The sequence below is a fragment of the Helicoverpa armigera genome, chromosome 1 (genome assembly GCF_030705265.1).
Source record: "Helicoverpa armigera isolate CAAS_96S chromosome 1, ASM3070526v1, whole genome shotgun sequence".
Taxonomy (NCBI): domain Eukaryota; kingdom Metazoa; phylum Arthropoda; class Insecta; order Lepidoptera; family Noctuidae; genus Helicoverpa; species Helicoverpa armigera.
The window spans coordinates 12,748,794-12,775,526 of record NC_087120.1 but is presented as its reverse complement, the minus strand read 5'-3'; the positions used below and the strand labels follow the sequence as shown (position 1 = coordinate 12,775,526).

General features: G+C 37.6%; 1 protein-coding gene across 1 annotated transcript; it reads left to right on the top strand.

The window, feature by feature from the left end:
- Positions 1-1,824: 1,824 nt before the first annotated feature.
- Positions 1,825-26,656, top strand: LOC110379981 (protein zer-1 homolog). Its single transcript, XM_021339827.3, has 8 exons — positions 1,825-3,142; positions 7,557-7,759; positions 9,016-9,187; positions 11,504-11,665; positions 15,758-15,919; positions 16,318-16,467; positions 22,350-22,602; positions 22,845-26,656. Exons 1-8 carry the CDS (start codon positions 2,120-2,122, stop codon positions 23,024-23,026), a joined length of 2,307 nt encoding a protein of 768 aa, XP_021195502.1. The 5' UTR covers positions 1,825-2,119; the 3' UTR covers positions 23,027-26,656.
- Positions 26,657-26,733: the final 77 nt, after the last annotated feature.

Sequence of the window (26,733 nt, the reverse complement as noted above, 5' to 3'; positions counted from 1 at the left end):
GAAGACCACAATAAAACTTTATTTCGAGGCAAACATCGATTTTGACTATAAACAAGATCAAATGTTTGAATGAGTCCTATAACTTTTGAAACACGATGGGCTATATACAAATTACTTGGTATGCAATTTTTACGGTTCCTGAGCCGCCAAAATAACTTGGGTGGCTTCATCATTAGCATGTACCTACAAATGGTTACGGACAGTAAGTATCTACATCTACAATGAACCTGGCTGCTAATTAAAACGACAGATTCTAAAATTATACGGTTCTAAAATTATAACGTTGTGTAGCTGTATCAAATCATAAGAAACCCACTCATAATTAAAAAAGGTCGCTGTTTTGAGTAGGCTAACATGGCCAGAAGAAACCTAGGTTTTCAAACTAGCTAAATGATAATAAATCAATCAGGCAATTTATTGTAGTCATATCTATTGGTAAATCCAGTTTTTCCAAGCAATTTTTACCAATGTAGTGATATAGTGATCTTTATTGTACTTTAATAGAGATATGGCCAGTGAGAAATAGTTATTTGTCTAGTAGGTTTTGTTACTTTTTTGCCATAACAATAATTTTAGGCGTTAAAAGTTAAGCAACTATTTAATTTACTTCCTACTGATGAAGATGAACAACATTTAAGAATGGTTTTAGCACTTTATCGTACAGCGTTGTGTTGTATGAATTCGCTGTTTTCATACAATAGGCGCAAGCATAGTAGAAAATCGTTTCAGGATATCGACTTATTGATACCGCATATAATTATCACATTAGAACAAAAATTACAAAGTAGATACTTCAGCTATGCTTAATTTAATTATAAAAATAGTACCTCCATTTACGATAGCTACTACGTACTCTTCGTGACTCCGTAAATTACCATCCTCCGAGCCTTTTTCCCAACTATGTTGGGGTCGGCTTCCAGTCTAACCGGATGTAGCTGAGTACTAGCGCTTTACAAGGAGCGACTGCCCTATCTGGCTCAACCCAGTTACCCGGGCAACCGAATACCCCTTGGTTAGACTGGTGTCAGGCTTCTGACTACCCGTAACGACTGCCAATGATGTTCAATGACAGAGGGGACTTACAGTTTAACGTGCCATCCGAAACACTGTCATTGGTGTCTAAGATATACCTAGAAAGTACATACAAACTTAGAAAAGTTGCATTGGTACTTACCTGACCTAGAGTCACCCTCAGATAGCGTCGGATTTCACGCAGTTGTTGCATGAGCTTTTGGCAGTTGCACTGACTCGAAAAACACACCTTTATTAGAGCAGTCATCACTAGATATAAGAGAAATTTCTCTTATACATAATGTGTTAACGAAACACTACCGTGCATATTATATGGAATGCGTCCGAAGAATATTACATCAGACTCCGGGGCAAATGATACCCATAGTAAACCAATAATACTTCGTGCAAACGTTTTGGGTAGCTACCTAATTTTATGAAAATATATTTTTTTGCTTTTTAAAAGCTTACGAAATCTTTTAATGGTGATATTGTATGGCACTTGAACAGAAGTTGCTTGATCTGCAGAATAATGGACCCTCTGTTCTTGCCTCTTCTCCTTTGAATTAGCGCGGGAATACTAGGGATGTCATAAAAAATAGAATTGAGCATAGACTAAACTAAACATGACTAAATTCAAAGGTGAAGTAAAATCAATATATTTCCAATATTACACGTTTCTGCTGGGTTTAAATGGTTTTAGTCGAGTAAATAAAGCAAGATATTTAATTCTCAAAGATTGTATATGATACTATTTACTATTGTCTATGTTTTATGCCCAACACTACGACATTTTGTATAATCTGTTTACTCTTTATGCTAGTCTATGACCAAATATTATTATCTACTGTCGTGAAAAAAGTCAATTGACTTTCTTGTTGCGTTGTGCGAAAACTGCGATTTACTAGCAGCCTGCTGCCCAGTTCGCAAGTGCATTGGTTTCGGTCGGTCCGACGGTACAAATGCAACGTTGAACTATCATCGCAATGGACTCTGACGTAATTTTCTACACCTAAATTCAGTGAGTGATATACATCGAAATGGTATCATCGCGAGCCTTTCATTACTCAATACTTTAGACGAACTGAGACAGTGTTTGTCCGTCAGAATGTCGAACGTACAGAAGTTGTGTTTGTATGATGCATCGTATGATTCGTACCCCGACACGTTGTTTGATATTTGTATGGACTATATTGTGGTGAATCTTAACACAATTACTAACTTCGACCCTGAGACCCGATGGCGTAGATTCAAAGATGATGTTATACTTCCCTCTGAGATTTGCGAAAAATTCATCAAGTCATACCAGAAGAAATACCGCATCAATGATAATATCGCGAACATGTTCCGCGATAAGGTTCGCACTCGGCTTAGCACAGTGAAGCTGCGGAACTCGCGCATCACAGATGAGGGGCTGCGCTGCCTGATGGAGCACAAGCCCTACGAAGTGGAGCTCAACCAATGCGAGTATCTTTCACAATCATCGCTGGAGATCATCAGCAACAACAGCCAAAACTTGCACTCACTCAAATTTGGTCCATTGACCTATGTATTCCCACAAGATGAAGGTATCTACAGGCAGCGAGGGTACATCATCTATGCTCCAAACTTAAAGCGACTGACAATCCAACGTCGAGGTCTCGCAATATTCCCATTGCTTTTGTTAAAGCCTCTGCAGCACCTGACACACTTGGACCTCTCTGAGTGTACATCGGCTGGTTCCATTTGGGCCCTTAATGAGATGAATAATCTGCGGTTCCTGGTCTTGCATGCTGTGCCGTGGACTAAAGATTTAATTGATTGGATCTCTGGGATGGGCCACTTGAGGCACTTGGATATTTCCCAGTCAAATGAGAGGCATGGGAAATATTTCTCACCAAATGAGGTGCTGACTCAGTTGGTAGAGAGCCTGCCACTACTGGAGTCATTGGATATATCGGGCACTAATTTGGCCGGCACGGGGGCTGCTGCAGTGTCAACCATGAATCAAGGCACTTCAGATAGCATGGAGTGTGAGGTGCGCTGCGACATACCCGGACTAGTGAGCCGAGTTAACAATCCACTGGAGTTCCTTGGCTTGTACGGAACTCACCATGGAGCCTGCAAACGCCACGATATACCAGCTAAAGTGGTAAGAACTTTATTATCTAAATTCATAATAATTTCTTTAGTTCCTTATAATTTAACAGGTCAACATAATTGAAAATAGTCATCGTGAGAGCTGGGCATCGTGGGTAAAGAACCAACCTCTCGAGTATGAGGGTGCGGGTTCGATTCCAGGTCAGGCAAGTACCAATGCAACTTTTCTAAGTTGTATGTACTTTATATCTTAGACACCAATGACTCGTGTTTCGGATGGCACGTTAAACTGTAGGTCCCGGCTGTCATTGAACATCCTTGGCAGTCGTTACGGGTAGTCAGAAGCCAGTAAGTCTGACACCAGTCTAACCAAGGGGTATTGGGTTGCCCGGGTAACTGGGTTGAGGAGGTCAGGCAGGGCAGTCGCTCCTTGTAAAGCACTGGTACTCAGCTACATCCGGTTAGACTGGAAGCCGACCCCAACATAGTTTGGGAAAAAGGCTCGGAGGATGATGAGTCATCGTGAGAGCTGACAACCTTAAGAACATTACTCAGTAAACATAATGTTTAATCTATAACTAATTGAGTACTAATGATTGGTACACAATTACTGCATTTACTTCATACAACAGTTTTACTAAACTGTTCAACTAAAGTTAACAAGAAAATTACAGTTGTCTTTTGTTCAAGATAGTTTGCTTGTTTGATATAGGAATTTTAAAACATTAGATAACTTTAATTGCCTTCTAGTAAACCAGGTTAGATAATCATACTCAAAATAATTAATTCAAATATGGCTGCAAAACAGCACCATCATTGAACATCAAAATTTACAAAATGTCCTGAAACACCCTTTCACAGCTTCCTATGTTCCCCAGCAACTACATATTGAAATAAAAAAGCTATTGTTGTTTAAGAGAAATAATTTTACAGTTCCTATTAAGAAATCCATAATTAACATTCATAGGTACATTAACTTATTATTTTTTTTCTCTATCGCAATAATGCCATCAGTCTTCTCACTATAAGCAGATATGGTGTGATCCTTGTAAAGCACTGGTACTCAGCTACACCTGGTTAGACTGGAAGCCGACCCCAACATAGTTGGGAAAAAGGCTCGGAGGATGACTTAATATTATTTAACATGAATTGTATTTACTTAGGATAGGCGCTTATTTGTCAATTTCTTTATGTGAAAGTCTAGTAGGAACCCACATATAATTAAAAAAGTTTTGGGTTACGGAATGTACTTGGAGTACATTATTATAGAGGTATAAAAATATATAATAGTGAGCATTCACTGGCCGCATGAGCTAATATTGTTAACTGGCTGTTTTCAGCGTCTTTACCCGAATACCTTCGTATCCTAACAAAAAAGTTCTTCGGGAATACTCTAGCTTTCAAACGAAAGGATTTTCCAGATCTTTTCAGTAGCTTTGGAACCTTTAGCGTACAAAAAAAATTTTCCTTTGTCACCATAAATAATTTCTTCTCAGCTTTACCAGTTTTTTTGTAACATCCTGTACGACCAACCATTTCTTAGAAAAAGCGTGCGTATTATTCTCTGTTTATAATACCGTATTATTAATGTTGTTATTTGCTTCCATTATGACATTAGTCGTTAACGCAAGCGTCTCAGTGCACATAGTCTGCTGACTTGCGGTAGACATTCTCCTTAAACTATGTTATTGTTTACCAACTGTGCCTCTCCGTTTTAATCGTTCTCGCCTCTATAGAATAATCTACGAATTATTAGCGTATATCAACTCCCGCACTTCTTATTTTATACCCTATTAAGATGTCAAAATAAACTTCGACTTTTAAAAGATAAATGGCACTTTAGAAGCCCAAAAAACTGAATTTAGTTTTAAACCTGAAAATAGTCAATTTTGAACAAACTTTTTAGTTAAGCATTTAAGTAGACATCAAACTAAAAAATATTAAAAAAATGAGTTTCATTGCGCAAAATATTAAAATTATTATATTTTGCGCAATCAAACTCATTTTCTTTCTTTCTTTTTTTTTCTAAATAGTTAGTAATTATGAACGAGTAGGTACAAATAGAAAACATATAATTAGTTCTTGGATAAGTCAAAACCAGTTGTATCGATAGATCATAAGGTTGAATAACGCTTGGTGAGGTAGATCCGTGGATGGGTGGGTGGCCCATTTCTTCTGTGTGAGGCACGATAAATTCCCAGCTCTCTATTGAACATTTTTGACAGTCGTTGCGGGTAGTCTGATGCCAGAAAGTCGGACAACCTATCTTACGAAGGGGTGGGTTTCCTAGATAACAGGGTTGAGATGCAACCGGTATGACTAGAAGCTGCCCAACATAGTTGGGAAAAGGCTAGGCAGATAATGAGAAAACATTATTTGAATGCAGTCGTTATACAGCATGCAGGAAGTCCGCTAAAGCGGACTGACAACCAATTAAAGTCACCGGCTGGGGTGAAGTTAGCCAGGCGCGAACGCTGTACCTACCTATATACTCTCATTCCCTGTATCAAAACTATTGCGTAGTGGAGAATAAGCGACAAACTTCATGTAGGCATGATCGACTATCTGGCTAAACCCGGATAAAAGTACAGCCTCTGCGACAAATAAGCCATATTTTACACTGAAATTACTATTGAAATACACTCAGCGGCACGGAATTTGGCCCAAACCAACACAAGTAGATATCAGCCCAGATAGCTGTTGTGAATTCTAATTTAATATGACATATTGTCAGTCCTTTCGTAATTGTTAATTAAAATACAGAAAAATGTGTGTCTGTTTAACTTTTATAACACTAGAAACAGATTCCGTTGTTGGCACACAAAGCATAAAGTTAAGTTTAAATTCAGATAGAAATTGCCGAAGTACTAAGCACGTTCCAAAAAAAAAATAATGATTATGATCGTTTTTTTTTTCTCTTTTTTTCACAATTTGATCTGAAAATTACCCTTACTGCAGCTCAAGTTGCTCAAGTAGTGTTGCTAAGACGTCAAGGGCGTACGCAGCGGAAGATGGTTGAAACTTTAAGTGCACCGCGTACAAGTTAAAGATATGCATAGAAAATGTCTGACCAGACTGGCCTTTACACAAGAAGACCAGAAAGTGGCGGTGTAAGGTGTTCGTCGGCGCACGAGGACCGATTTATCGTACCTGCAATAATGAAAAATCGGTTTCTCACTGCGTTAGAGACACGCCAGCCTTTGCGAACAGCAAGAGAAGTCAACGTCCGTAAGTGCACAATAAGAAGAAGGATGGAGGAACAGGATCTGCGTGCTCGGAGACCAACTCGAGGCCCGGAACTTCTCTCGCACCATCGCAAAGCCAGACTTAGGTTTGCAAAAGAACATGCAAATTAGACGCATGACCAATGGAGTAAAATTTTAAGGACCGATTAATGCAGAGTCATCTTAAAAGCTCCAGACGGCCGTGAACGTGAATGGAGAAAACGCGAAGAATGGTTTCTTCCCACCACTACCAAGCAAACAGTTGGTTTTCATGGTGGGTCCATCTTGGTTTGGCGAGGCATAAGTTTAGAAGCCCGTACTGAATTATTGGTTGTCGAAAGCCGTCTGACAACAGTGCAGAATATTGAAGAGATCCTTCAAAATCATGTTTTACCCTGTCAGGGAAGGATAGGAAGTGAAGAATTCCGTATAATGCAGGACAATGCTCGACCTCACACAGCTCTTTGCATAACCGATTACTTGTTCGAGGTCGGTATTCAAAAATTGGATTGGCCTGCAATAAACCCATCCATGAATCCTGTAGAACATGTCTGGAATATGCTTAAAAGACAGGTCCAAGCAAGTCGTAACCCACCACAGACCCTCATTGAACTGAAAACCGCGCTGGTAGCTACCTGGGAGGAGGTCTGATCTGGGAGGTAAAAAACATCATACAGAGCATGCCAGATCGTATGCAGGCAGTCATCAGATCAAGAGGAAGAAACACCCATTATTAAAATTCGATAAGTTTCTGTTTTGGTTAAAAAAATTGAATTTAAGTTTATGGTGATTATTGCGGTAAAGGAGTCTGTTTTTTAACTTAATGAAAATCCTCACAATTCTGTTGTTTGTTAGTCATTTTCTTTTGGAAAATGAGTAAATTAAACAATTTTAAAATAAAAATTCTGATTTTTCATATAAATAATGGTTATAAGGCCCAAATGTGCTTGGGCCAAATTCCGTGCCGCTGAGTGTATGTCCAGTAGTCTATGAGATTGGCACATTTTAACAAACATCCTCCGAGCCTTTTTCTTTCGGGTCGGCTCGGCTTTCAGTCTAACCGGATGTAGCTGAGTAACAGTGCTTTACAAGGAACGACTGCCCTATCTGACCCTATACTCTCTACTAACCCTATACCCCTTGGTTAGATTGCACATTTTATCAAAAAACTCTTCAAAATGATATTCTTGCTTAAAAAAATACTTGATTTTATTCCCACTACATAATGATATTTGTCCATAGATTACTGGTGACGCTAATGAGGAGCAGATCCTAGCTGCTGCTCGGGCTTACATGGAGAGACCAGCAATGCTGACGCGAGTGCTCAATGATCTTTACTATTTGTTCCGCTACGAGAACAATGCGTATGTGGGCCGGGCCCTATGCGTGGTGCTCGATGCCATGGACCTGCACGTCATGGAGAAGCATATACAGATCTCTGGCAGGTAGGTTTTTTTTTTAACCTGTATTGTCCCACTGTTGGGCAAAGGCCTCCCCATTTTCTCTCCACGCCTCTCGATCAGGGTTGTAGGCATCCAGTTCGTCCCGCCATCTCATCCGGGGCTTACCCCGCCTGGTTATTCATACTCTTTGGGATTTATTATTTGCAGAGGGTGCCATAATCCACTTGATATTTTGGTTTCGAATGTATAGTCTATTGTTTATATGAAAGGTTTACCCCGACTTTACACTTGTAAGTTGCTTCCGTTAATAAAAACAGGCGACTCCTCCCCTCCTCTCCTCCCTCTTTTTTATATCGGTTATTTGTATAAGCAACTTCTGTAAATTCTAAGGGTCCGTTCGGACAGATCCGCTAGAGCATCGGCGCGCATTTTTCTTTTCACACAGACCGGAATAGGCTCGCTCTGATTGACTGAAAGAGCATGCAATCGGAGCCAAACATCTGCAAGTCCGGGAAAAAGTACGGATCGGATCCGGTGGGCTCCTCTTATTATTTCATACCGAGCGCATTCTTAATGACAAAAGCAGTGCACATGCAAAAATAACCTTACTTCAAATACTATGTACCCGATTTTCAACGTGTTAAGAATTTGCTCTCCGAGCCAGTCTGTCTGAACGGACTCTTAATTCGCAAATCACTTTTACGAAAGTAGTTTTAGTAAACAGGATTCTTATAAGGAACATAGAGAGTTTTCAGACTTAGGTCAGTTTGAAGCTGGTATAGCTGTTAATTAAAATGCCGTGACCTGGATATCTGGCTCAGCTGAAGCACCTGGAATAAATTCACTTACAATATAGGGATGTAGCTTTACTTCTAAACTTCGTTACAGACTGTAATTAAAAGGTCCCTATAGCTGGAATATGAGCTATGTTTGTCTAAGCAGTTCTAGGGTTCATTTTGTGAGTTCATAAAGGTCATCGGCCAAAAAGATAGATAATGTTCGTAGTGAATAATATGATTTAGCAAAAAATATAAACTAAAAAAAAAGTATCTCTGACTTTGAATCGCGGGAGTCCTTTTATGGAACGTGGTCTATTAATAAATATGACCTACTTCAGCTTCAGAATCATTAGTTTATAAGGTTCCTACACCAGCCAGTAAATGGCATTTAATCTACCTATAGTATTCATGTTTATTTTATTTGACCACGCTTCGTAGAAAAACTTGCGAACATTCAGAGTGTACTTAGATGTGCGGCGACCTGAATCTTCAAAGCCTTAACGTTTGTGTACTTTTTAGTGCCACCCTATTCTACATAGTGAAAGGGAAGGAAAAGGACCGCATCGGCATTAAGATGAAGAAGCGCATCATCACTGCGCTGCTTGACGGCATGGAGGCTCACCTCGGTGACGACACCATGATGAGGAACGGCTGCCTCACGCTGTGCCAGTTCAAGATACCTACTGATGTGGTAAGTTGAATTACAGGGCGTTTCACACACGGTACCGCGCACCGCTGCGGTGGGCTGTGATGAGGATCTCATTAGCCTTTATGCAAAACACCCGCCTGACCGCGCAGTCGAGCGGTTTTCTTCCGCTTTTCCGCGATAACGCACGGTATCGTGTGATAAACCCTTTAACTTGCAGACGAACAAATCAAGTTAGGACTTTATCAACCGAGCTCTTCCTTCATGGACATCAACAATCGATATCGATGTTAATAATTCAATAGTTAGTGACAGTTATCGTTTCCTACGATGTATGGTGAAAATAGGATGTTTATTGGTATAGAAAACTAGGTATTCCATAATAGGTCAGATATTCCATTGTTGTCAGTACAAGAATGGTAATTAATTAAATGGAATTCCATACCCGTTATGAAATCAAGTATGTATTCAGGTATTCCTATAGATACTACATAATAGGTTATGGTTTGCGATGTTATTGAAAGCAATATGGTCAAATATTTAGAACAAACAATTATATTCCCATAGTTTTGACTGCAGTAATGTTATAAATAAGTATTATTCTCTGTAACTTATTGTAGATGGTGTGCATACCTGTAAGTGACATATTACACTGTAAACACGTACGTATGGCACTAAGTAACTATACTTGTTTTGTAAATATGTTGTTGGTTTGCCTAAATAAATAAATATTCACTATTGCGAAATAAGTGTAATAATCCTCAAACTTCGTGAAAGTAATCTGAAGGGTATAATGTGACGTTTCGGCTCGCCGTAGGAACAGGGGGCAGATTAGGTCCCCCTAATAGATAGCGCTTAGTCTCATAAATAATAGCTTTCTAATTTTATAGACAGGATGCTTTCCACCTAAATAATGTAGGTACAGTAATTTCATATTTTTGGTACCTACGGAGGATGTTGCAACATTTCGCTTTATCATTTCGAATAACTCAGTGTGCAAGGCTCGATCGATCGCGCCGGGCAGGGAGGCGCCCACCCCCTTGCACCCTGTTGCACCGGCGACAGCCCAACTCCCACGTATTCCAGGGATTTCATACAGCGAACCTGATGTATTGATTTTTCACATTTCCTCTACTAGGAATACGTAAATATGATCTTTATGATGAGAAAGATATGGATCACAGCTTCCATTTTCCAAAGTCTGCTATTGAATGGCGCATTTATAAATAATCTTGACGTAGCAATATATAAGTTTAGAATTTATTGACATAGTGCTAAATGACAATATCTACCTCAGCCATGACCTCAATTTAAAAAAAAATGTCCTCATGATCCAATGACATACAAAAATTTTGCTGACAATTAGAACACAAAAAATAATCATCAAATGAAGTTCTTCGAAAATAGACTTTTATTCGCTGAGGCAAACGAATCTCATTTGTGACAGATTATGTGGTTTGAAAAATGGCAACTAAATGCATCTTCGAAGGACACAAAAACTTACTTAAAGAACAATTTTTTAAAGACAATCTAAAGCAAATAATCCAACATAGTACATTTCAACAGCCGTTTATTATTTTCCGAGAGTTGATCAACTACCTAGAAAATTTATCAACTTACGAGTCTTGTTATTTTCTGGTGACATATACATAAGGCAATATTCCTTGCTACTAAAGTTCAATGTAGGAACCTATGTAAATCTAAAATATCATTAATACAAACTTTTGTAGTTTCATGTACATATGGTCCTTCTAGAGATTAGAATGCAATATATTATTAGGTACGGAGATCAAATGAAAATGTCCCCCCTTCCGCTTAATACTCGCCACGTGCCGGACGTGGCGATGTAATGAAATAAGTACTGTATGTTACACATGTATCCCGTACATTAATTCAACTGTACACGAGTAACACAAATTCATTTATACGAGAACTGGAATGAAAAATTTGCATACAGATGCACCACTTTTGCTTAATTAATCATATCAGCCTTACTTATAAACGTGAATTAAATAAATATTATAAGTAATACTTAAGGGCTGTTTAAAAAAAATCCTGCTTATAAACGTTGCTTAAGCATGTTTTAACCAACATTTAATCACTACTTAATACATTAAGTAGTGATTAGTTAAAACGTTGCTTAGAAGGTAATTAGAGATTTTTATAAGTAAGGGGGTTTGTTTTTACGGAAGTATTGACCGGTTTCAGTTAGTTAGCAAATAGTTTCCGAAGAATAAAATGATATGTAGGTCTATTATTGTACATTACGTGTACTAATAATTAGGGTGTTTATATGCGCTATCAGAATGCAAAAATATTAACTAAATAAATAGATGTTTAATTAAACAATTTCCTTTTCAGTTGTTCGAGTATGAGCGAGTTGTACAGATTCTTTTAAACGGGGTAGCGGACGTAAATCAAGAGGGTTTCGTGCAGCGTATCGCTATTTACTTATTAAACTCGCTGGCCTGTCAGGTTGATGGCAAACAGAAGACATTCCTCGGCAACCAAGGAGCTATTGGGGTAAGTGTTTCTATGAACACCTCATTTTAATACAGGCAATCTTTTAGAGACATGTTGTGAAAATAGACTGTATACGAACTTTTTTTAGCAACGTCGTGATTTGCAGAGTGGTATTTAAGTATTGTTTTGTGACATGGAAAAGCTTGCGAATTATATACCTACTGCTTAGTTTATATAATATATTCATATTGAGGTGTGAATTTGAGGTCTGCATCTGCAGTGTGAGTGCATGTCGTTGTTCACTCGTTATACTCAATTGCAGGAAATGACCCTATAGCTATTCTTCAGGCTGCCGGTTAACACTTTATCACTTGACATGTATTATTCCGCTTTGGTACTCATGACTTGTTGATGTGTAGTGATTTATGCTCATACGGAAAGGATAATAGGCGTTAGAAAGAGAATTTCTGCTAATATAACTAACGTTAGATTAGTTAGGCTTTGATATATGGTCTTACATTACTAACAAGGCTAGCGAATTTCACAAATTACAATATGTATTTGCGATTGGGATTGAGCTTCTGCGATAGTTCAAATTATTGTTAGTTTCATAATTTTCATCCTTGTAGGTCTCATAGATCGTAAATGACACACCCAGTCGCCGCGGGCGGAGACGAGGCGGGGGAAAAGTGCATACAAAGCCCTTTGATATTGTGCGCGGAAAGCTCTAGAACGGCGTACCTACATATGTAGCAATATGTATGTCGATGAGGCAGGATACCTAGGGAGTTGCGCCGCTGTTATTGATTTATGCATCTCATCGGTCCCGCGCCCCTTGCCGCCCCGTAAAATTGCGAACTCGTGTTGGCTTGACCGGAGCTTGTTGCGACCGGAAAATTTCAAAATCACTACATGCATTTATGCTTACCTATATGCACTGGATCGATTCAGCCTGTCTGGGCTCCAATGAAAACTGTTTTATGTAGATGAGACGCGCCGTTTTATATTTGAATTCGATGGAGATGTTGTTTGATGCAATGATTCTGGCGGATACTTGTTACTTAAAGTAGCAAGGTTCGAGTTCGGGGGTGGAACTTAGAACAATTTAGAAGGGGCCTATTCAGTTTGTTGCGGACATTAAGTAATCAGTTTAAAGATTTTAAACTGATTCTCTCTTTCTCAATTACTAGTGATGATTAATTCTCTTCTTCCCTGGATAAAGTCTAGTTTACTTAAAGGAAGTTCATCTAAGTCGGTTTGCATAAGACTTAAAACATACTAACTTATAATTAGGGCGTCTATTACAGGCTCTTATTATTTAAAGAAGGCCTTTGCAAAGCATTGGGATGATAAAATGGTTAATAATGATGACTACTAAGAACTCATACTACTTTTTAATTAGTCTGACTGCTTAGTTATGAATTACTATTACGAGCTTCCGTAGTTCAGGATAATAACTAATTCGATACGAAATTATTATAATAAATTGAAATGACTTATCCTTGGCGAGCTGCGCGGCAATGTTTTACAGTATATTTGCTGTTAAAAGATTAATGCGAATTTTAAGTAATTGCTAATGCACTAATGCTGTGCGATATTTTAGCGAATTATTGGCTTAATCGGATTTTTTGCGATTGTTTTAAAGGACATTGTTCGTCGTCCATACATAGTTCGCCTAAGACCCAACAGAAAGCTGTATTTACTCTTTGGGTTGTAGATAATGTATATATTCGATTGAACCTAAATTAAAACAACGGACACTTATGAGAATTCTGAAAAAATGAAAACAATTTCGGGTTTTGAGGTTATAATCATCAATAAATCGTCAATAAAAACATCCGGTATGTAGCAATAACTGTCAAAATGTCAATGTTGTCATCTGTCAATTATTCATCAACTGTCAGTGTCGAAATTAATGCTCGTTTCAAACAGCTCTTTCAATCGAGATTTTTGATACATTATGGCTAATTACGGTTCCGGGACATCTAATCGGACTGTGTAAGTAAAAATCATTATATATAAAGTATTGAGAATACTGACGCTTATCTGTTTCAAACTCTAAGAGTGCTGTTACACAGACTTGGCTGTATGAGTTATAATACCTTTGCCTATAATAAGTCTCAAATGGAACCAAAAATCAATAGAACTGTCAAGATGGAAGCTAAAGACGGAAGTGAATACTTTTTAAATGTTTTCGAAATTAACAAGTGTCCGTTCTATTTTATTATATGTAATGTATATTATTAAAAGAGCTAGTAATTATAGTAAATGTTTCATGCGTGTTGGTTCATAGGCCAGTTTTAACAATGTCCTTTAGAACTTAGTATTTTTGTATTGTCCTAAATTCTCCCTTGCCACTGCCGTTCTTTAATTTTGTTAGCTGCTGCAAGTTTGTTTATGATTGCTAAAGCTCGAGTGTAATTTGTGTAATGCGAAATATGTGTTTCTTTTGTGTTTTTCATTCTTCCCTATTGCTCTCGAATCTATTATTTTGTACCTACTATTCTATTATTATTTAATCTTGTAACAAAACATTTTGTTGATTATTTTGAATATGTTTATTATCTCGTTTTATTTTGACTTGTTTTTTTAGTTTTCAGCTTTCTATATTAGGGAAATAATAACAAACCTTTAGGTAACATGAACACACATAGATATAAACATAATTCCCTTATTGGTTTAAACTACTGATATTGGCAGTAGCTGATCAAGTAATAGTAGTAATTGAGTATACATTTAGGCTGGCAGCTGGCATCCTCATCTTAGGTTCATACCGGAGATTGAGAAGCCGCATACCGCTTTAGATTCCACATTGATTAACGGAATAGTAGGAAATGTCATCGTCAATCCAATACCAGGCCGATTATAATTATTTCGATCGTCAAATGTTTCGCTACGTATTTTTGAATAACGAATTCATGGCTCGAGTTCAAAAGAATATTTTGAATTTAAAATCGTTTGAGGGTACGCTTTTGCGAATCAAAAGTCAAATGAGTTATGTGGAGGCAGATTTGGGGGAACGCTTGTGCCGTGGTCAGGAGCGGTCAATCACATGCCATGTGAATGACCGACACCCTTAATAATGTTACGCGAAACTTTATTGCTATTTATTTCGGCAGTGTTATGTACCTAATATTTACTTTGAGTAGGTAATGTGTTCCCAAAATTATCTTCGTGTATGTAGACGTGGCAATTTGGGTGCAAATTTTAGCTTACCTGGTGTTCTAATACTTTTTGTGTACCAAAAGGTATAAGCAAAGTAAACACTGCCGTACCATCCCAAACACAGTGAAATTGCAATAATTGTATGCGTTATAGACCAACCTATTAAACTTTCACAACAAACCGAGGGGTAATTGGATGACTTTAAAATGCATAGACAACTTACAAGGCCTCACCTGCTGTAATTTGTATTGAATAATTGAAAACTTTAACTAAGTGGGAAGGTTAAATGGAACTTAAGTGGTCCACATGCATTAAAGTTTAAAGCTAAGGGTGCGTCTACACGGTGCATGTAGCTGGAACAAGTTAACGTGCTCAAGTGACAAGAGCACGCGGGTACTTTCGCATTTAGCTTTGGTACATTCGCGAGTCGCTGTACTCGCGCGTTTTTGCATGTAACCTGCGCAAGTACCTCAATATGCGCGAGCTACTTGCACCGTGTAGACGCACCCTAATGCTTTCAGCATAGAAAGTTTCTTGCAGTTCCATTCATTATGCAACGTTAGACCAATCGATGAGTTCATGGAAATACTTCACAAGTTTTAACTATGCAAGAGTCCCCGGGCGCTTGTTAGACTGAACTTTATTATGAAAATTACAGATGCTCGAAGGACAGGAAAGATAGATTAAAAATTTACTTTATTACATACTTTCTTCTGTTTTATGTTTTCCCATATTTTCATGTCCTTTTTTTTTTACTTTTTGCAATTTGGGATTATGTAGGTACAAACGTGTCACAAAATTGTGACATTAGTCGTTAATTGTCGTAATAATGAATTTATCTCAATAAATTTCAGCATGTTTAACATTATATTAAATCATAGCGTTGTTTTTAATAAAACTGCCTCTCTTCATAACAACTTCGGCACAATAAACAAATAACCTCACAACGTAAACGTTATATTCAAAATGGTGATTGCATTGTTTCAGAAAATGCTGAACCTGATCTCGGACCGGCTCGAGCGGCGCATATGCGATGACGTTCTGGAAGTGGCCTGGTCCACCATGTGGAACGTCACCGACGAAACCCCACAGAACTGCCAGCGCTTCTTGGAGAACCGCGGCATGGAATACTTCTTGGCTTGCCTCAAGGTAATACGCGGAGTGAGATGACTCTTCTGGCATAAAAGTTATATATAGCCATGTTTTTGGGGATTGACGTGCTTACAGAGTTGAATTGCGGAAATAATTAAGTTGCTGAACAGTCATTAATGCAGAGGTCCTTCGATAGTTCTACTGAATGTGATCAATATTTCGAAAATTAACTTTGCATTATCAGCAGTAGCTTGTTTTCTTTTAAAAAAATGGCTACACCCCCTAACTAGTGTAATAGTGGCCCAATAACAACTGGTTTTGCCTAGTTTGGTTCTAGTGAGAAAATTACTTTACATATCTTTAAAAATCAGTATATTTTCTTACTTCATAATTTATATTAGTTTAGTATAATGACAATTTCACAATAATTAACATCTATGGCAACGAAATTCCAGATATTCCCCGATAAAGAGGAGCTACTCCGCAACATGATGGGTCTTCTTGGCAACGTGGCAGAGGTAGCTCTCCTGCGCCCGCATCTGATGAACAAGCTGTTCCTCTCCGTCTTCTACGAGCTCCTGGACTCGTGCAGCGATGGCATCGAGGTCAGTACCTAGTTTGAACGTACCTCTAGTTCACCAGGACAAGGATCGTCAGCAAGAAGAAATTACGGCAATGTGGTGATGGAAATGAAAAGAAGAAAAGAAGGTTTGAAGGTAATGTATGTTATTGTTGTGACACCAGGAAGATCGGAAAGTTGTGAACGTCTTTGAATTGAACTTGGGTCTACACGGTCAGCAGTTGACTTTTTCTGGATATAAACAGTCAGGATCAACAATGCCATATCAAATAACACATTCATTACAGATTTTTATGTATGTTTTTTTTATTTATTTTTTTATTGACGTTTAATTTATAATTACGTGCAAGTTTATTTTATGCTAGAATTATCGTCATTATTATTATTTTTTTTCTTAAAATCTACAAATGTATTCGTTTTCGAGATAAGATTCTAATTAATTTTTACAGGATATACTTTTATAAGTTTACCCAACTTAGAAAAATAGATGCCCAATTCTCAGGTTTTGATTAACCTATTTTCAAATAATGGGAATTCACTGTGAAATCGTACCAAGGCTGGGACTCTGGACGCGTTGACATCTAAAATGGCCGCTGATGGTAGTTTTCCATTGCGGATCGTGTTAATTAAAATATCGTCCTATTCTACGAGTTACTTTACTTATTTGAGAAGCATATATTTATTCATTAAAACATTATCTACATGTTACCTTCTTTCAAGACATTTCTTCATACACATCCAATGGGAATTTTCGACCAAAATGTCTAATACTCTAATACCAAAGGTTGACCCTAAAAGAGCATATAATTGATTAAATAAAAGTATAAAATTATTACAAGCACTCGTTTATAATATTAATTAATAAATTCCCATTTGTAATTAACAAAATATATGCAATCTGTATATATATTTTTGATTTTTATACCAAGTTGTAGTGCTTTAGATCCTATAATAAAATGTCACCCTTTATTTTGTAGATCACACGCTTTGTAGTATGATATATTTATACTAGTATGCAGGTTATTATCCACAACATTGCAGAGGTGATTTTGCGCGCGCGCAGTTGAGAGGTGATGACAATATTTCGTGGCTCATTGGCAGTCACGCAGCAGGTAAACCTCATGTTATTATAGGTACCATCCCATATAACCATTTTTGCGAACATAACGTAACCGTTTCGACACTTAGTGTCGACACTGATCTATCTCGAAACATAATCTCGTCGACGTTCCGTGTTAGCGCCGTCGCTGCAACTAAAAATGGGGAAGATCTCGACACAATAAACAAGTAACATTTGGTTTCTAATTTACGTCGCCGTGTCGTAACATTGTTACCATATTTTAACCAGAGATCGCACTAATCATTCAATCATTCATTCGTTCGATCAATTTCGTTGGCTCGTGCGTGAGTGACACGACGAATAATACAAAATACAAGAAATCCCAAAATGATGGTTGAAGTATGATAATGATAATGAAGTAAACAAAGTTTTAGTTTTCATTAATTAATATGGTTTATAATGCTCAAATCTTATTGGGAAAAAAAGTTTACTGTGTAATTTCTTTGAATATGTTGATATTTCCAACGCGCCACCGTAATATCATGTTTTAATAATTCTGGCGAGAGAAAAACTTTTGTTAAATAAAATAAAAATATAAAATGATGCACATCGAGTGCTCAATAGCTTCCATTTAAATACAATATCAAATATTTTAATCCTAATACAAATTATTTAAGCAAGATTTACTCATTAAATTGGTAAATAATGAACTATGAAAAAACATTTTTGATGTTTGTTATGAAAAATATGCTCGTCGCAACTAGTCACAAAGTTACGATAATGTGTCGACACGTGTCGACATGTTACGGTAAATTGTTACAAAATTACTAGATTTTTAAGATGGTTTCTCTTAATATTTGGTTACAGTGTTTTCCAAAGTTTTTATCAAGTCAACATGCCTTTTAGCATTGTTCATCAGAATTAATATCGCTTGTGCCGGTTACTTGGGTTAAAGACGAAGACGTCTTGTTTTGGCCGAGAAAAAGAAAAAACTGCGATTTGGAGCTCGAAAGTTGAAACTTTGGCACTAGGGTAGGGACTATACCAATAAGCTCCTCCACTAAATTCCGTACTGTTTTCCGGTAAATGGCCTAGAAAAGAATAAGTTTTAAGTTCAATAAAATGGGTATCCGTCAATTTGCCCTACCAACAATGCAACATCATGAAAAAAATATTATTATAATAAAGAAAAACTTGTGTACGAGTACAATTAGGGACCAGAGATATTTTGGGACTTGGTACTTATTTCTTTAACTCTTCTGTAAAAAGTTGAAGTCCATCGGAATTTACGTAAGGTTTTTGGTTGTTTACTCATTTAAAATTTCATTAAATGGTTGGTAACGGCAGAAAACATAGACAGTTTGAGAATAACTGGCTCTCGTCATGTTTTAAATGTGTTAAAGGGTTCTGGAACATCGACTACACCATGTTACTACCCAGTTACGACACAATTGTGTCAACATTGCTCACTGGTTACAAACCAAACGCAAAGTTTCTAAAATGTGTCGTTACAAATTAAGCTGTAAAGTATCGACACAGCGACCACACAAAGTTACTGAATCTAGTTTCCGTCACATTTTTACTGAACCGTTACAACACATAAAAGCTAATCCCTACACAGTCACGTTGTGTCGTACCTGTTACGAAACTGTTGCGACTTGTTACATCTTTATCATATCTGCGACCAAAAATGGTTGTATGGGATGTATATTACTAAAAGCCACTGCATACGTGACGGGGGACAGAAGGGGAAATTTCGGAGATATTATCATACAAAATATATACATATGAAAGCGCATATATCATGTAGAAACGGGCAGGCAATCACTTCTCGGTCCCGTTCACGCCCCATCCGATGTTTACCACGTCACGAATGCAGCGGCCTTTAAGCTCCCCACTTTTATGGAACCAGTAAACTTATGAGATCAAGTTGAATCTTCGAGTAAGCGACAAACGCATATTGTATGTTGAGGTTTGTACCATACAACTGTAAGACTGTACTCACTAAATAATTCAAGGATTATTTTTTTACTTCATTTGCTTGTCATGTCTTGTGAAATGTCCTGATAAAAACGGCAATCCACCCAGTCTCCCCATTCTTTAACTTTCTGTCGAAAGTTTACCGCTTTATATTTCGCAATGCAGTGCAACCACTGGACTGCAGTGGCTTGAGATGCTTCCCATTTTCCGAGGCTTCGGGAGTGGAGCGTGAAGATTGACTTTCTCCCACACTCTCTGCCTTCCCTCTCCTTAGTATGAATAATTCGGAGAAGCTGATGCACCAAGGCTTTACCCAAGAGACCACCTTGTCTATTGTCTGATTGGCAATGGCGTAAGGCCAACTTCGTACTGACAACATTCTTCAAAACCTTAGGTACTTCCTAGTCCACGCGGAATTTGCAAGTCCAGCTCCACCGATCTATAAATATGCTGTAATATACTGCATTTTCTTTCCTTAGAGCTTTTGAAAGTAGTGCATACGCGTGGATTTAACATTGCATTGTACAGACAGTGATTTTAGTTAAATGGTCTAATGGTCATGTCAACTAAAATCCAATTTTTGAAATGCTAATTGCAAGGAGATTTATGAAATAAATTTCAATGCATGTTACGAAGCGCACATCAAATATATCTTAGAATTTTAGGCAAGCAAAGGGGTAAGGTCAAAGCTGCTAGTTGAAATGACATTGATATAGTACTGCCTAACACTCCAGTCGAGTTTATTGCACTATTACTAACTTGACTTTGATATTAGTGAGTTTAAGAGATGGCCGGTATAGAGTCAGGTAATGTTGACTTTGATGCACATTGTGGCGAGCGCAGAGGGGCGCGAGAACTGCGGCCCGCGCCGAGCGCGCGGCTCGGCGGGGCCGGCCGTGGTGGCCTAGCGAACCGATCGCGCTTGACTCGCTGTACACGGGCCGGTGGCGCGGCGCCAGGAGCGAGGTGGGCACCATTCAACACTCTACTCCTGTTTATGTTCTCCGGTGCCTTATTGTGACTCGCCAGTTTTATTTTGCGATGCTCAACTTTTTCTTTCAACTGTCAGCAGTTTTTGGTAATGGCAATATAATTTTGAAGACTTCTTTCAAGTTTATATGCGAAGGGCACTCAGAGATGTTATGAACTGGTCAACCAGACATACCCTTTTAACTATGGATGGTAAATCTGAGTCAAAAAGTCGCGCATTATGTTATCAACCAAAATTATATTGTCAAAAGTGTAATAGCATTTATTTCTTTGCTATTCTTTGTATTTTTTTAATGAATGTATGTGAATGTAGCTTGCTGCTTCTTATTATCAAGAATGTCGTCTTCTGTAACTAGTATGTCGGTTTGATGTGATGTCAGTTTATTTTTCAAGTGCGAGTTGCCCCATTTAAGTATAACGATGACCCTTAACAAGCATTAGTAAAATCGATGATTTGACAACTGAAAATAGTTCGGTTATAGTTAAATGGTGCAACTCATTAAAATACTTATTATGGTCTCTGCACACAGCGGGCGCGGCGCGGCGGGACGGGACGGCGACGCGACACTGAGCAGTTGTAATGTACTAGTTATTACGGACGACATCACACAGAGCCGTCCCACTGGGCGCGACGTGACGCGACGATCTAGTACATTGTGTCGCGTCGCGCCGCGCCGCGCCCGCTGTGTGCAGAGACCATTATTGTTGATATTTCAGGAACTAAAAAATAGACATTCATTAAGATGAAAATATGATACTATAGTGCATATTTATATCCAATTTTCTAAATAAAAAACTGTTTTTTTTTAAGAATGAGGTGGTGTCTCCGCTTGGGAATGCCCGATTCCGGCTGTACAAATAGAAAAAATATCTAGGTGACAAAATTACGGGACTTGGGAAATTGGCTTTATTTTTAGTAATTAAATAATTGAAGTGACTGTTTTCTTAAGTGAATACAGTGCTGTTTTTACCGGCCTTTCAATTAGACCCGTATTGATGGTAAACTTTTGTTATGAACAAGGTTGCATGAGTTGAGTTGTTGGCAAAATTCCATGTTGCAGAGTTGAAGAAACAAAGTAATAGTTTCGATCAACATTCAATTTTACCATGAATACGAGGCTTTAGTGATTTCCAATTAAGGATGAACAACCAAAAACTTGGAAGATAAAACGTGACAATAACGCCGATATAATGAAAAGGATATATTGACGTCTAAGCCACTGTACTACAGAACGTTGGGATTCCCAAGAAAGGTCGAGAACTGGATTTTATTTGGTCGCACCATGGCTCTAGCACACACAGAGGAGCGCTAACTAAATAGTTTTGAGCTGGTTGGAGCTGATTTCAGGATATGGAGCGGATTCTGGCAAACGGCGATGACAACTATGTGCAATCGGTTAATTGCACTTAGATGTTTCAATCACGTGTGATAATGCGGTTATTATATGTAATATGAAAATCTTTCTCTACTTATATAAAAAAAAAAATATTAAAACACCTCATGTGAAAAGTGATTTGATGTTATAAATTCAGTGAAATTTTTTTCATATGTGTGTAGCCCGTCACATTTAAGGCGGCTAAACTTGATTATTTTAACTAATTCTTTCACCATCATTGTTATGCATGTCGGTGTTTTCAAGACATGTTTGATTTTTGTAGAAAATGTGTCACTTATCTGATGCTAAAGTCTCTATTCAAAATGATTCCTGTAATACTTAGTTTGTGGTGAAATTAAATTCAACATAAATGCTGCCCTAAAAATCGTCGTGAATTTAGAAAAAAATATAAAAATCTTCCAAGACCTATTGACTCTTGATATAAATTTACAACAGACTTCTAAGATTACGCAGCATGACCGCACATTCTTTCATCTTCAGGTGAGCTACAATGCTGCCGGGGTGCTGGCACACATGGCTTCTGACGGCCCACGTGCATGGACGGTCGCCGAGCCAGCACGAGAGATGGTGCTCCAACGCGTGGCCGCCGCCGTCGAACGCTGGGACCTCCGCGCTGAACGCAATATCAACTACCGCTCCTTCGAGCCCATACTGAGCTTGCTCCATGCTCATCATACGCCGCAGTGCCAGCACTGGGCTGTTTGGGCGCTGGCTAACCTTACTACGGTTTACCGTGAGTACATTGTTTTAGCATGTAATGGTTTGCTTTTAAAGGAGAAAGATTTTATATAAGTTTTCTGCTAAAACTACGTTGGATCTGCAAGCGAGCTAAATTCTCCAAACAAGTTGAGCAAGAATGTACCTCGTGATTAATTTTAATACTATTTATTCATGTTGGGAGACCTATAATAAAAAAATAAGATAATTAAGAATTCTTGTGATTATTAGACTAACAAAGTGATTATTTAATAACAGCGGACAAGTACTGCACTTTGGTTGAGGCGGAGGGTGGTCTCCGGCTGCTGAACGAGCTGCTCCTGCACCCGCGGCCCTACGAGCCCATCAAGAAGCTGGCCTACATCGTGATCAACAACTGCGCGCGGTACGCCGCTCGCGACACCAGCAGCCCGCTGTTCTCCGCCTCGCCGGACAACTAACTAACGGACTTCTTCGAGGAGATCAATCCTCGATTGCGCGAGTAACCGCCCACGGCACACCGACCCCCACACTCAAGCCAAAAACTTTCAAACTTCATCATTATTAGCTCACCTAAGGAATCATTGTGTTAGTACAATAAGTAAATCTATTTTGGGCGCCATGTGCCAGGCATCACTCGGAATTTTAACTGTATTAGAAACAAACTAATACCATTTTTATCAAGATTGAATATCGAGCTTAAATTAACTCGTTGTCCAGGTCGAATTCTTATACACTAAAAACATGAACAATAGATTTAACATTGTTTGTGGACCTTGATCCCCCTTTAGATTCTACGTCTAAGCTAATTTCCTATGACAGGAATTTGAATTAAGGCTACACTTTACACGAAAACTCAGTGATAGTTTAGTTTAGGTATGTTGTCGGCCAAACATGATTCTTAGGACAAACTAGTTTGGCCTAGGCTTAAATAGTTCTTCCTATGCGCCTTAGGATAAACCTTTTTGTTTCGGCCAAACGCGTTAACTTTTAACTACGACTAATTATCGTATTCATAAACTGGCAAAACTGTTTATCTTATTGGGCTTAGGACAAAACAGTTTGGCCTAGGCTATACTAGACGAAGAAGTTAAGCCTAAGCCAAACTAGTTTGTCTTGAAATCGGGTTTGGCTGGCAACATATGCAAGTAATGTAATTAAGAAAATAATGTTAACTGTTTACATGTTTTTTTTTGCTTTGTAAAAATATGATCTGTATATATCACTGTGTTTCCACTTATTAGTTTTATTTGAGGCTATGCCTGATACTAAAGCTATCATCAGTTGTGTTATAAATATCGTCGTTGATTTTCTGTCATTTTTGATAGACGTTAGGTTCCACAAGAACTGCGCGTATCTGAGATGCGATTTAGTTAGTGATAGCATATGATTGAACATCGTGTTCTAAAACGATTTCAAAATTTGTTTTGGAGTTGCAGCGTGTATTTATTCTTTGACTAAAAATAGACATGTAAAAATACACATTTGATGCGTATCGATTAAATTAGTCTATTTTTTGTGTGTTAGTGCGATATGGTTTAGTTTATATTAAAATCTAAATTTATATAAAGATTTTTATCTTCTTAGAAGTGAGGTTGTCTCCCGTAATTTGGAGTAATACGAGTTTCATTAGGATTATGCACAGCATCTATTGAAAAGCAGCAGCTATGAGAAACGCCATGACTTTTCATATAACTAGAATGCCCACAGAGATTTATATTGCTCTCTCCACATGGGCCACGGCGTCAACTCCGCAATAAACGAATTCCTTATGATATAATATTGAATAACACGAAACGTGAGTTGATTACATATTAGAGTGGAGAGATATATCTGCGGTAAAACCACACACTTTTATAGTTAGTTGTAATTTTGATATTCTTAAGATCCCAATAAGGCCGGGCCTAAGGTAACATACAATTTTTATTTGTAAATTATTTATTTTATTTTATTTAGGGCCGATTTTTCAATCATCAGTTAACTTCTATCTGAGGAATAAATATGGCGGTTTGACATATTTTCCATACAAAAGCTGTCAAAACGTTAAAAATATTCCTCAGATAGGAGTTATCTGGTGATTGAAAAATCAGCCCTTATTGATTTATAATATTATATTATATGCAAATATGAATATAAAGTTATGATTAATTTCAAGGTTCAGAGCTGTTAATGCTGTTGATTGGACGCACCGACGCTGCTCGTCGCGCGGCCAGGTCGATCTGAATATTAGTTTATGATAAGTTGTCTTTTCTACGACTATTATCAGTCGTGTTTTTTGTTTTATCAGTTGACTTTTATAAAACAGCATTCAGTGAATGATTAAAAAAATAATGCAACTTAACAGAGGCTTTTTTTTATTTAAATCTGGCACATTTCTGTATTTGATCGGGAAATGAAATGAACTAAAATGAAAAGGTTTTAATAAAAGTGCAATCACGGTAAAAGTACAGATGTCCGTCCCGTTACCGTTGCCAGAATTATTACATTGATATACATGATTCTATTTCAATCATAATACTAGTCATATCGTGTTAGTTGTGAGGATACACGCAGTTTTTTACATAAATTAAATTTATGCAAACATTATACTCATCTATACATTGGTCTTGTTTACATAAAATAATGCAAAGTTTAGGTCCTACATAATATTATTTAACACAGTTGTTTTTATTTCCGTTATGTATGTTACGTTGTTGGCTCACTTACGCTATATTGTTTTATATTTATTGTTGATTTGCGCGACGCTAATGAATTCAAATCTGTTCTACTTGCCAAGATTCACGCGCATACACTACAAACGTGAACAGAACTATTGAACACAGAACGATTATTAACTGGATGACATAAAAATGGTATGAGTACAAAAATAATACACTCGGTATTTATTTAAATTGAAATAACTTGTTAGTCAAGATTATTCCAGTAAATTGATGTTTATAACAAGTAAGTTGTAATAATTGTCTACTTAACAACAATAGCGTGTTAGTCGTTTGCCCGCTTACTGCCGCCGAAATAATCGATGTTATTTGCTGTAACACTTTTTTAATGCTAACTGTTTAGGATACAGAGGTTGAGTTTCTAATATGAGACCATGGAGCGAAAACCGAAGCTGTCAACTACACGTCGTTATGAGAAAAGCAATGCATCAGTTATGTGAACTGAAGGTATTTCCTAGTGTCGGTTTTCGCTCTGAAGTTCCATCTCACAAATTCAACCCGCATTATGTAGCGTCATCGATATGTAATAGATTAACGTTTAACATTATGCAATAGTTATTATTACTCGTACATTTCATAGGTGTCTATATTATGGATTGATTGTCAAGTTGATCGGGAACACACGCTTGCTTTGCTGCAAACAGTTCCCGGGGCCGCGTCCTCGGAGGCTGTTTTGCTTAGTTAGCTGTGAATTTGTCTTCGGCGCTTCAAGCTTTGGACTCGACAAATCACAACAGTGTGTGTTTAGTTTACGTAAGGCCATTTTATAATGTTATATAACTTAATATTCAATCTGATGTTTAGAAGTAATAAGATATTGCCGGGCTTAGGGCCCCAGCACCGCGCTGTTTGGGGATGGCTAACAATATACAGGAACAGTAATGTCAAACAGTGGTATGTATCGCGAATCTAGTCGGCCTGTATATGCGAAGAGCACTTGATTAACAGCATTATTTTCGTGTAGTAGATCTAAACTTTTAATACATTTTGATGAGATCAGTCTGCAGTAACAGGGGGTGTTTTTATGATATTTCCTGAAATAGTATTAACACTTTACCTTATATTTAAACCGGCGTTGTATAAGCCGATCAATAGATGTTTAATGTCTAATAAATAATAATATATGTTTGTCATCTTCACACACGATTGTCTCCTAGTATTTTTCTTTAGTTGATTAATTGTGTTGCTACGGTCTAACATTATTTTGTGTAACGATTTTTTTTCTTGTTACGATAAAATGCTGTAGCTTGCAATTTTATCGATAATTCAGTTTTGTTGTTCATTAAGTTAAGTTGATCATGTATTAATTCTAGAAAACTTACCTCTTTTAATTGATTGTCGTTTCAGAGATCAATAAATAAATATCTGAATGTCTTTGTGGGTACATTATTTTTGTTGTGATTTCGCAGGTCAATACACTCGTAGTACCTAAAAGACTGAAAATGAATTGG

Excerpts from the sequence above, each read along its gene's own strand:
- LOC110379981 (XM_021339827.3), top strand. The coding sequence starts at position 2,120 with ATGTCGAACGTACAGAAGTTGTGTTTGTATGATGCATCGTATGATTCG. Across the intron at positions 3,143-7,556 it reads ACGATATACCAGCTAAAGTG|ATTACTGGTGACGCTAATGA; the intron begins GTAAGAACTTTA and ends ATTTGTCCATAG. Across the intron at positions 22,603-22,844 it reads TAACCTTACTACGGTTTACC|CGGACAAGTACTGCACTTTG; the intron begins GTGAGTACATTG and ends ATTTAATAACAG.